Raw genomic sequence first — 12,693 nt, 5'->3', positions numbered from 1 at the left:
ATAAGCGCCCAACAAAGGAACAACAGCCACGCTGGCAACTTATTGTGGTCTTTGGCCAGGGCCAACGATGTTCTCTAGGAATCAGGCTTCAAATGAAGAAGGGATCTAGGGAGGAGAAACGAGGAGATTTGCTAGGTCAACAATGGGGGCATAAGGAAAAAGTCGCCTATCGCAGACCAGAGAGCTCTCTGAGGAGAGACTGGAAAAGCACTGTTTTGTGGTGGAGAAAGCACAGCAGAGCTGCCTGTCGTCTGTTTCTCCACTTGGGGGAAACAGGCTCGACCCCCATGGCCTTGTGAGTTTGGGGGGGGGGGGCTCTGCGTCCATCTCCACCCCCTCACACTCCTGCCCCCCTCCTCCCTCCATGCCTCCCTTGGGCATGGCAGACCCAGGAGACAGCCAGAACCTTGGCATCACGGCTTTTAAAAGGCGGAGGCCCAAAACGTATCTAGGGGATGATCTCAACCATGTGTTTGAAAAGTGTATGAATGTATGGGAAGAAAATATAAAAATGTTAACTAACTGGTCTCCTCTGGCTGGTGGAAAATGAGGGATTTTCTTTTCCTTAAAGAGTCGAAAGGAGAAATGACACCACGTCGCCTGAGCAGCCAGATGTGCACCCCCCCAAACTGGCTGAGCGACAACAGACCCCCCTCCCCCCGCTGAAGATGGCAGTGGCCTGTGAAGCTAGCTCAGCCCAGGTGACCACGTCAAGGTGAAGGAAAGCTGCATCCTGCTATTTCACTGAAAGCCTGGTCAAGGCGGAAACCAACACAGACAAGCTTTATAGAGAAGGGGAGTGAGCCTGGAGCAGGGCCCAGGCTTTATTGATCGAAGGCTGGGCCCTGCCCTCTTGCTGAAGCACGCAGTCAGGCCTGTCCAAGGCAAACATGACAGCCTGACCTGGCCCCGGGAGCGAGCCCCACGCCGGGCTGTGTGTGGCTGGGGGCCGTTCAGCACCCGTGCGGGACTCTGGGGTCCTTCTATGGGGTTCTATATGGCTCATTCTATAGATCAGTGATGGATCTCCTCTAGACAAAGCTTTGATTCAGCTTGCCAGAGGGTTCTGAGGCTAACTCCTCTTCCCAACAGAGGGAAAAGAGGCCACTCTGCTTCCAAATACTCAGACGCGGAAGCCCCTGTCTGCTGAGACAAGGTACACAGCCAACTCCAGGGCCTGCCCTGGGGCCTTCTGCCCACACTTGGGGCCTGGCTAACCGGCCCCAGGGCCAGGTTTCCCAACCTCCGCACTGTTGGCATTTGGGGCCTGATAAGTCTTTGTTGTGGGGGCCTGTCCTGTATGATGAAGGGTGTTCAGCAGCAGCCGTGGCCTCTCCTGCTAAATGCCAGTAGCATCACCCCAGACAACCAAAAATGTCTCCAGAAACTGCCTTTTTTAAGGAAATATATATATGTGTACTATGGAACCTCCCTCCTCCCTCTTTTTTTTTTTTTTAAGATTTTATTTATTTATTCATGAGAGACACAGAGAAAGAGGCAAAGACATGGGCAGATGGAGAAGCAGGCTCCCTACAGGGAGCCCGATGAGGGACTCGATTCCAGGACCCCGGGATCACGCCCTGAGCTGAAGGCAGCCGCTCAACCACTGAGTCCCCCGGGTGCCCCACCTCCTCCATCTTATAAGGAAGATCTTTAGCAAAATTGTGCATCATTCACTGGGGTTTGGGTAGTCAGATCTGTCTCCCTTTCCTCCTCACCTGTTGTGGGGCAAGGCCCTCCCAAGAGGCCTGGTTACGCTTAGGCTACACTATAAACAGGTACTATTCCAAAGTGTATGGAGGATGCACAGAATTTCTTAAATATGTATCTTAGAATCGATTCAATCTCATTCTTATAAAATCATACATCATATTTACTTTCTGACAATGCTTTCCGAGTGGGAGAAAAAGGCTGATAACACCCATAGGCAGATCAAGTGACTACATTGTTGATCATGCGCATCGTGGCCAGAAGATGCCTACAGAGGGCTAGTCTGGGAAGTTGTGGCTGACTTGGGATTTCCCAGGGCCACTGGTATTCTCTTCAGGAAATAACCAGTCAGGCAGCACCTATACTGTCTCTCAGAGTACTCTGGGTTTTTGCCTCATAAATATGGTGTTTATTTGTTTGAAATCTCACACACACACCCCCACTCTACTGCAAGCACAGGAAGGGCAGAGGCCAGGTCTGTTCCCTTCATCACTAAGTCCTTGGCATTCCTGGGCCTAGCACATGGTCAACATTCAAAACATATTTGTTAAATGAAGAAATGAATGATGTCTGGGAACACTCCTCACTTCCTTGACCAGTAACCGTGGACTCATACATTGAGGATCAGATTGAATGTCACCTCCTCTGGGAAGTCCTCTGATTTCTCCCAACAGAACCAACCACCTCGCATACTCAAAACACTTGATTCATATTTTCACTGCAACATGCATCATGGTATATACTATTTGGTTGCATCCTGCCTCCCCTGATGGAATGTAAGCTCTGTGTGGATAAGAGCGGTGATGTATTGTTTGTTAGCCCCACTTTCACGAGTGCTTGGTACACAGTGAATATTCAATAAATGCTTGTTCAAGGCAAGAATCAAAAAATGTTCTCCTGTCTCCATTCCAAATCCCAGACATCAAAGTTTGGACACATCCTGGTTCAAGTGCCTTGGCAAAACCCAGAGCCAAAAGCCACTTTGAGCATCAGTTTCCTGGTTCTTTAACAGGAGGAAAGAATCTCTGCCTGGCCCTTCTCAAGTTGAATCCAGGCTGGCAGTCACGACGATATGCTTGAGGAGCCTCGGCCTCAACATCCCCGCTCCCCAGGACTATGAGGCTCTGAAGGACCTTCTGGGAGCCTCCTCTCCTTCCTGCCCTCCTAGACCCACACCTCCGGCTTGGAACCCAGACCCTGTGCTTGGAGAGCCCTAAAGAGCACCTCTGAATTTCTGTTCCATCCTCCCAATCCCTCGGAAAGGGGTGCATCTGGCCAGCAGGGGACCCCAACATCCAGCATGCATGGAGTAGTCCTGCCCCCTCCTGCCCACTGGAGCTCCGGGGCAGAGTGCAGCCTGGGATACCAGCAGAAGTTGTTCCCAGCCTGGTCCTGGGACGTTGCTGCCTACCTGGCTGGAGATGGGAGCGAGGGTGCTTTCTGGAGAAGGTCTGTCCCGGGATGGGCCTTCCTGCCGGCTGCAGTCCAGCTGGATCAGGTTGCGGCACTCCGGGTGGCAGGTGAATTTACAGTCTGGAGGGAAAGAACCACCAGAGGATTAGGAGTCAGGCAGGAGTCTCTCCCCTTCCACCCAGGGAAATAGCCCGGGAGACTGCATTTAGCTCAGGAAGGAAGAATGTGCAGGAGGGAAGTGGAAGGGGGGAGAACGCCTCGGGGCCACCAGGGCTGGTGAGAGTTAATGTGTGTTTTACACGTGTGCAAGCTGTGTTCACCTCCATTATTTTCTGGGACCTTGCAATCGCTATTATTGCTACCTTACAGACGGGAAATTGGGGTCTAGGGACCTTAGTGATTTTCTCAAGGTCAGATAATCTGACTTCAGGCTGGTGCTCTTTCTGCTAATTTAATCACCAGGGGTCACGGATCCCTGGAGAAAGACAACTTTCCTGGGCCTCATTCCGCCAACCTGTAAAACACAGGTATTAGCTTCCCCACCTGGTGCATAAGGAAGTTTATGGTTCTAGGGGAGAACAGGCCTTAAGGAATCAAAAGTGCCTCCAGGGACAGAGGCAATATCACCAATAGGAAGGGCTGTTATCTGTCTTTGACCCTACTCCGACTGGAAATGTGGAGGTGACTTCTCTACTCCAGCCGAAAGGGCCTCTAGACAACATCCCAAATCAGGTGCTCCAGGGAGAGCATACATTTCATAGATAATGTTCACTTCCATGGAAGCAGGACTTCATCTCCAGATCTAAAAAGAGCCTTGGGAACTACTTTTTAGAGGTGGGGAAACTGAGGCTCAGAGGGGGTAAAGGGAGTTTCCCCAATGACACATAGCTTAGCAACAGAGCCAGTGCTGCTCACGGCTGCCAGCTTCTTGGGGAGGTCTCTCTGGAGCCTCTTTGGCAAGAGGCAGTGAAGCTTGGCCAGGCAAGGGAGAGAGAGTACCGGGGAGGATGGGAGTGAAGCAAAGGTTGGCAGTGAAAGAAATCCATGCAAGTCCACCAGCAGGTAAAATGCTCAGATCTGTGCCGGTTTCGGTGGGGTTCCCACAGGGAGCTGCTGGGCCAGCTGGGGTTACTGCCCTGGAGGTGCCACAGCTTGGCCAGAAGACCCAGCCCAGGAGGGTGTGCAGCCTCCCTTGGGAAGACTGACTTCCTGAGTGTGGTACTTGTGGGGATGGGCTGTGGCAGGGGACACGACAGCCTGTGCTTGTTTGGATAATCTGGGGACTAGGGGACCACTTCTGGCCGACAAGGGCTCAGGCTCCTGTCTTTGCCTTCCTTGGTAACAAGCTCCAAAAACCCATCTGGACTCTTCTCTTTAGTTTTTTTTTTTTTTTTTTTTAAGATTTTATTTATTTATTCATGAGAGACACAGAGAGAGAGAGGCAGAGACACAGGCAGAGGGAGAACCAGGCTCCATGCAGGGAGCCCCACGTGGGACTCGATCCCGGGTTTCCAGGATCACGCCCTGGGCCAAAGGCAGTCGCTCAACCACTGAGCCACCCAGGCGTCCCTGGACTCTTCTGAAAGCTGCTGTAGCGCACTGCGTCTTGGGCCAGGGCCGGGCCTCCTCTTCTCATGCTCCTCCACTAGGGCGTTTTGGAGTGAAACCTCCCCTCCCTGCAGTTGCCCTCCTCCTTTACGCCCCCAAGGAGGAGCACCACTGCTGTCTGCAGGGGAGCACTTTCACAAATGCAGGGACACAGAGATCCCAGAACCCCGCAAGCCTCTGACTCAGTGGGTTGAAGCTCTGGGCTACCCTTCAGGGATGGCATTTAGAAGCTCTCTGGCTTACCACCCTCATGCCCGAAAGCCACCATCGTCCCCTCCGGCAGACCCCACCCCTGCCTAGGCCTTCCTAACTCTCCCCCACCCCGGAAGCCGCCCCCGCACCTGGAGACAGAATGGTGAAGCCATGGTCTGAGGCTTGCACTCCGCCCCTGCCAAGTGCCCACATGCCCTCCTGCCCCTGCCAGTAGGAGATCTCTGCCGGCCTCACTCCCAGCAGGGTGAACCGTGCAGGGGGATGTGCAGGCCAAGCCTCCCTTGCCCACAGTGCCCAGAAATGCCAGGGCTTAGATAAGGCAGCACCGAGGCCGGAGCCACACAGAGAAGCTTTGTTCTGGGCCCCGCTCCGGGGACACACCTGTGCAGGTTCTGGCCGCGCTCTGAGCCATGAAGAATGTTCCAGGGATGCCAAGAAGTGCAAACAAGGCAGGGAGGCAAGGGCTAGAAGCTCTCCTAGCTCACAGCAAGAGCTGCCACCAACTCACAAGTGGGAAAGTGTCTCGAGACGGGACGGAGTCTTCCAGTCTCTTCTTTGAACTCCTGGGACCGTTGACACAGGCTCTGTATGTCCACGTGTGCCTCCGATTCTCTCATATTCTGTCCCTTTGCTGTCTCCGTCTCCGTCTCTCTCTCTCACACACACACACGCACGCACACACACGCACGCGTGCCCCCTGAAAACAGCACCAAAAACCTCTGAGAGATGGGGGGTTTTTTGTTTTTGTTTTGTTTTGTTTTTTGTTTTTACAGTCCCAGTGCTGAGCTAGACAGAGCCAGGGAACAGAAGACTCCAGGAAGAGTATTTGGGGATTTTTATAAAAAGCATATTTGAGCACCAACGACTGTTCCATCAGACGGTGTAATCACAGACTGCAGCAAAACCACTGAAGCACATCTTGATGCTTCCAGGCCCTGGAAACACTATGGCCAGGCCAGCAGAGATGAGGTCAGAGCCCCCGTGGCCTTCTCCAAACACGGAAGCAGGCCCCGCCAGCACAGCGAGCGGCCCGCAGGCCTGTTCTTGTGGAGACACGCACGAGACTTCGAGACTCCCGAGGCAGGGCCGCGTTGCCCGACCCGGTGCTTGGCCCCCGCAGCCCTCCTTCCCTCGTCACAGCTCATCGTGAGGTGCTGCCAAGCCAACTCCGTGGTATCCACGGCCTCCAGCTGGTGCTCAATCTGGACACAGAAAAGGTGGGGGCCCCTGGGAGGCTCAGGGCCACACAGGCCCCCCGGGGAACGGCCCAGCCTTCCCAGAACAGCTGGCACCACGATCTTTGGCGACAACTCCAATGCCTTGCACGCAGACCTCCCCACGCCCGAGGGAGAGGAGGACAAGACAGGCCGTGGGCGAAGGCCTGCTGCCTGGGCAGGCGGGATCCGGGATCCGCAGGTGAAGAGACAGCTACCGAGTGAGCAGCACCGAGCGGGGCCTGGCTGCCCAACGTTCCAGGGAGCCTGTTCAGGGGACAGAGTCCCCTGCCAGCCACAGCAGCCAGGGTATTTTTCTTGGTGAGGGAGGCTCTAGGGAGCTTGAAAAATGGACCAGATTCCAGGCGATTCCATCCCCACATCGCAGGGGCCAAAAGAGGGCAGGGCGCTCTGACGTCACAAAATAGGATGAGGATCTCCCCAACAAGAGGCAGCAAAGTTCAGGGAGCAGCGCTCCTAGGTTCTAATCGGAGTATCTTTGGGACAACTGGCATTTCTTGACCTTAGTACTGTCATCTATAAAATAGAATTATTATCCCTTCCGGTCTCCACCCTTCCCTTCCAGCTTTAACCTTGGCCCCATTCCCAGGGGATGCATGGACAAAAATAAATGTGCCTCCGGGTCCTGCAAGAGGGACCTGTGGAAATAGAGGGGCCAACCGTAAAGAGAAGTGATGGAGACAAATCATAAGAGGGGTCCTTCTCCAAGGGGGGACCCCTGTGCCAGGATGGAGACGGGGCTGCTGGGACCACCCTCAGCACCTAGACTGCTCTAGTTTCCCAGCTGCTGTAACAAAGCCCCACGAACCAGTGGCTTAACACAGAGATTTCTATGGGTTTGGAAGGCTGCAAGTCTGATAAGGAAACTTCAGGCCCTTTCACCCCAGAGCTGCCTGCAAGACCCTGAGATGACACGGAGCTCTCTACTGCACTCCCTCTGAGGCCAAGGCACGGGGCGAGGGCGGAGGCTGGCACCCAGGATACACAGCCTGGTCTGCAGCGAGCCCACAGGCCTTCCTCGCAGTCACTCTAGGGTCAGTGAAGAGCACCTTCTCACCCTGCTTGGCCAAGCCACCTCTGAGGCCCAACAGGGAATCCAGGAGCCCCATGCCCATTCTCTGGGCACCCCACACCTTCTTGGAGAAGGTAAACCTCAGAACGAACCTTTCTACTTCCCCCTTTTGCCCCCAGGGACTTGGCCTGTACTGAGGTGTAATGGCAAGAGAACGAACGATCTGGTAGGCCTTCAGTCACACTCAACCAGGTCCATGGCCTTGGGTAAGTTATTGAACTTCTCTGAGCATTAATCCCCTCGACACAAGGGGAATGAGCCAGCTCGCAGGGCTACCATGAGGATTCAGTGGGGTTCCTGATGCAGAGCACTGCACAGGGGACCCCCAGTGACCGCCCCCCTGCCCCCAGCACTGCACTGACAGCCAGAGTCCTTGCCCCACTCAGCTCCCGGTGGGTGATCTGCAGTCTCACCAGCCTTCCTCCAGCCAGTCATCTCAAAGCAACACACAAGTGGCTTTTTGATTGTAAAATAATTTTGTTCTGAGACAGTACTAACAAAAACAACAAACAAAACAAAAAAGGGCACTGGAAAAATACAGTGTTAACCTAAGTATTTAAAAAGCAGAAGTAAAGGCTGGCCTGGTCATCCAGCGCAAGTCCATGAGGACAGTCCTCAGTACCAGGGGTCCCTTCTCAGACCTTCGCGGGACCCTTCAAAGGTCCCCCGTTCTTGCACCGGGAGTCACTGCACACAAGCCTCTCAGCTGGACCAGCTGTGGCTGCTCAGAGACCAGCCAGGTCGCCTCCAAAACCACTGCACCCACCCATCCCGCTCCACCACCTGCAGCCCCACCGCACCATCACCCCGCAGCCTCAAGCCTGCCTGCTCCCCCAGCCAGGAGCGCCCCTCTCCATGTCACCCCCAAACTTCCCCTCAGACCTCAGGCCCTCTTCCAAAGGACCCATGGGTTCATGGACTCTGTGACACCGCTCCCCCAAGTCCCAAGCCCTGCTCTGGGCCCCGCTCAGTGCTCGAGAGGACCAGGCACTATTAAACATTCAGAGGGGGTTTGGTATGAACTGGATGAGGGACCAGAGTAAGGAGTGGTGCTCTGCCTTTGGCCGGAGTGTGAGCGGGATCTGATCGCAGGCTAGTGCTCTCCGTGCCTCAGCTCCCTCTCTGTCATATGGAGGTGATAGCAGTATCTGCCTGGCAGGCTTGCCATGAGAACTGAATGAGATCCTTACGTAAATAGGAACACAAGATCTGATACAAAGAGTTCAACATATATTAACTATTCTTATTACCTGGCCGAAATCCAAGGTGGATCTCACCAGTGGCCACAGCATCAGGCATCCTCATTCCAGAAGCCTGTTTATGCAGATCCTATTCGTGCCCACTGACTTTCCTCCAAGATCTGACGCAAAAGGTCCTGATGCACCCTCAGACCTCCGCTGAACCCCTATGCTCCAGCAAGGGAGGCCTCAGGGCTCAGCTCCCTGTGTACGTGAGGCACCAGGTAGACATGGAGCCTGGTAACTGGCCACCCTTCCCTACCTCAGAGAAGCGCCTCTGTCCTCCCCTAAATGTCCATTCCCTTCCTTCCTACCCACACTCCTCTACTATTCAAACTTTTAAAATCTTGCTCAGGTTTCAGAAACTGTTAACCGAGCTGATACTGTTCCATACCAAAGAGGATGTGGGTAAACGAGAAGGTTCTTACCTAATCAATAATACGAATTTCCTACTGTAATTCATCCTGAGTGTATATTTATTTGTATCTAAATATCTCTTCACTAAAATGTTCATCACATGGTTGTTTATAACCACAAATTGCCAAAAATACCCCGTATCCACCTACTGGGGGCCAGTTACAGATATGATATATATTTTTTAAAATTTATTTATTCATGAGAGACACAGAGAGAGAGAGGCAGAGACACAGGCAGAGGGAGAAGCAGGCTCCATGCAGGGAGCCTGATGTGGGACTCGATCCTGGGACCCCAGGATCACACCCTGGGCCCAAGGCAGGCACCAAACCGCTGAGCCACCCAGGCTGCCCCACATATATGATATTTTTAAAAATAAATACTACTTAGCCATTATATAATCATGATGTAGATGGACCTTGGTCAACCTAGAAAAATGTCCACAAACGTATCATTGAAAAAATAAGTTTTGTTCTATGGTCCTCATTATATCAAAATATGCACATGCCTATATACACACTGGTCCCAGAGAGCTACCTGGAAGTGGCGTGCTCACGCTGAGAAATGGGATTTCAGGGGGTTTTCCTTTCTGCACAGTTGCTAAGTTTTTATAATGAATGTTCTTGGCCAGTGGGAAAAATGTCACAAAAAAGGAACAAAGAAAAATCATGTACCCACACTGCAATGGCAGCAGGTGCCATTATATGCCTCCTACAACATGCCTGACAATCTATATATGTCATTTCACAAAATCAGTACTATGCCTGTATGACACGTTGCTATCCCTATTTTTAAAAATATAGTTCATTTTTTAGAGCAGTTTTAGGTGTGAAGCAAAACTGAGCACAAGTACACAGAGACTGTCCGTGCACTTCCTGCCACCCCCTCGCCAAAACCCCTCATGGGATGGGTTGCTCCCAGCAGAGTGGCACGTTTGCCCTAAGTGATGAGCCTACACTGCACATCGTTATCCAGAGCCCTGGTTCACCTTAGGGCTCGGCGTTGGTGGTGCACACTCTATGAGTTTGGACAAGTGTGTAATAATAGGGAATCCACATTTATAGTACCATACAGAGGAGTTTCATCGCCCTAAACATCCCCTGTGCTCTGCCGATCCATCCCTCCCACCCTCTCCCCACTGGCAACAACTGATTTTTTTACTGCTTCTGTAGTTCTGCCTTTTCCAGAAGGTCACATAGTTGGAACCATACAGTATGTAGCCTTTTGGGATCGGCTTCCTTCACTTAGCAACGTGCATTTAAAGCTGCTCCGTGTCTTTTCATGGCTGGATAGTGCATGTGGTCCTAACATTGCACCGTGTGCATGGACCAAGCTCCTCTGTCCGTTCGCCTACTGAAGGACGTCTCGCTGGCTCCCAGGCTTTGGAAGTTATGAGCAAGGCTGCTAGAAACATCCACCAGTGGGTTTTTGTGTGGATGTAGTTCTCTCGCTCCTTTGGTCTACCCCAAGTTTAGGGATGAGGATGCAAAGACTTAGAGGGGTGAAAAGACTTGCTGGGAGCCTCACAGCTCAATAGCAGCAGAGTTCTCTTCACGGGGTCCCAGGCCCCCTGCCTTGCCCTACTTGAGGCCAGGGCAGGCTTCATCAGAGCTGGGGAGCAGGTGATCCAAGCCCAGAAGATAGTGTGAGTCAAAGGGATTTGAGCAGTGAGTGCCTCCTCCACCCTCCACCCTCCACCCTCCACCCCAGCAGGTAACGGCCACAGTATCCCTCCCGAGCTCTCCACCTGGTCCTGGGAAGAGTCAGTTCACAGCTCCAGCCCCCGCCCAGCCGAGCCACCCTGCCTGGGAGCTCAAGACCCCCTCTCCAAACACGGCCCCTTTATCTCCGGGATGCCACATCTGGGAGACACTGAACTATGTGGGCAATAGCTCGCGGTTCTTGCGCTGAGATCCCAGGGTAGCTTTTCCAGAGAGGCTGGCTCATCAGCCACAGTCAAGCTCCACAAGCAGTGAGCTCTCGGCCTCCCCCACGCAAAGAGGCCTGGCCTCTGTACCTCTGCTGTTCTCTGTGACACCACAGCAGAGCCAACAGCCTCATCACGTGGAGAGAGAGCATGGCAGGAAAGCAAGCAGGATGAACACGGGGCTTCCAGAACCAGCTGCCTCACAGAGGCACCAAAATGCCCCCCATTCATCAGCAATAAATCAGAAATCCTTAGACCATGAGGTGCCCTGAACTGCACTGCTTGCTGCGCATGACAGAGGTCTTTGAGAAGTGCAGGGGATGGAGCACTGAATCAGGAGCTGGGAAATGGACAGAATCTGGCCTCCAGAGTCACATGGATCAGAGTAAGAGCCCAAGTTCACTTCTAATTGAGTATAAGATGCCTGGACAATTTATCTAACCTCAGTAACATAGAATTTATTTAGCTTCAATGTCTTCACCTGCAAAATGGCAGTAGTAATATCTCCCTTGCCAGCAGATACGTTGCCAAAATGAAAGAGAATGCATGGAAAGCATCCAACACTGCCTGGCACATAGTAGGTGCTCAATAAATGGCAGGTGTCATCTTCAACACTGTGGGAGTCTGGGTGCCCTGCTTCAGCATGTGATGCCAGCCAAAAAACCTCTCTGCTTTGGTGCTGTCTTCCAATGTGTTACAGTTAGGAGAGGCATGCAACTTTCCAAGAAGTTCCTCCTACCTGCTCCAACCTCCCTCCTGCCCTGTCTTTGATGGGCCCAGAGGAATAAGCCAGGGACGTGAGAGGGGGCGTTGTATTGGAGGGCGGGAAGGTAGAGAGACTATGATTTGTCAAGCTTGGAGGTCTGTAGCAATTGCCAGAATCAACACCATCTATATACGTTTTTCACGCTCCTGGCTAAACTCCTGGTGAGGGCGGAGCAAGGGAATGGAACCTCCCCACTCCTGGGGTCAGGCAGCCAGCTCAGGGCGTCTACAGCTGTGTTTCCGGGAAGTCCCTCAAGCCCTGCTGAGACCATATACTGGAGTTTCTTGTTTGAGAGGGCAGGCCACCCCTGAGGGCACTCAGCACGCCCCACCTTAGCCCGGACAGTCTGGAGACACACAACTGCCTCCCCTGAGCCACTGTGCAGCCCCAATCCAACACACAGACACACACAGCCCATAGCCCACAGAATGTGGCAGAAAGCAAGCCGGGAGGCCAGCAGGAACGGTCGATGTAGCGGGGGAGGAGCGACAGGGCAGCCAGGCCCACATCCCAGGTGAGAGATTGTGGGCAGGTCCCTCCCGGGAAGGTGGGCAGCTGGTTGCACTCAGACCACTGCTTTTGAGGGAAGAGCCAGGAGGAGACGCGCCTGCACATGCTCAGGCCTGGATCAGACGTTCAGTTCCCAGAGAACAGAGGGCTGGGGCGGGCGGGCCTTCTGGGAAGCAGGCTCCCCCGGGTCAGGCTCAGAGCAGGGAAAGTGCTGCAGAGGTGGGGTGGTGCTGGCGTGCCTCGGGTGAACTGAGGACACACAGCCACCCCAAGATCCCGGTCTCCACCCTCTCCCAAAGTGCCCAGGTGGGTTTGGCGGGTGGCAGGGCCGGGTGGGGTTGATGTGCGCTCTTGAGTGACACTTTGGTACTGAAGGGAAGGTTAAAGGGTCCTGCCCTGTTGCTCGGGGATTAAAGCAAACAACAGGATTCTTTCTGGGACCTTGGTCGCTGGGCCTCAAGGATCAGTCATTGATGCCAGAGCCTGGCTTCTCCCCTACTCGTCCCCTGCCGGCCTGGAAGACCCTGGGTGCCCAGGCTGGTCTGCAGAGGCACAATCCTGCCCCATGTGAGTGGGTGTGGGTGGGT

At 53.5% G+C, this 12,693-nt stretch overlaps 1 protein-coding gene across 1 annotated transcript in view; it reads right to left on the bottom strand.

The window, feature by feature from the left end:
- Window positions 1-12,693, bottom strand: part of RASSF5 (Ras association domain family member 5) — a 67,123-nt gene that overhangs the window by 38,674 nt on the left and 15,756 nt on the right. Inside the window, exon 2 of the mRNA XM_025421056.3 lies at window positions 3,122-3,243. Coding sequence (XP_025276841.1) covers window positions 3,122-3,243 — 122 coding nt within the window. The remainder of the gene's footprint in view (window positions 1-3,121; window positions 3,244-12,693) is intronic.

The sequence above is a fragment of the Canis lupus genome, chromosome 38 (assembly GCF_003254725.2).
Source record: "Canis lupus dingo isolate Sandy chromosome 38, ASM325472v2, whole genome shotgun sequence".
Classification (NCBI taxonomy): domain Eukaryota; kingdom Metazoa; phylum Chordata; class Mammalia; order Carnivora; family Canidae; genus Canis; species Canis lupus.
Note: the sequence above shows the minus strand (reverse complement) of the source record. Positions and strands in the feature narration are given on the sequence as shown.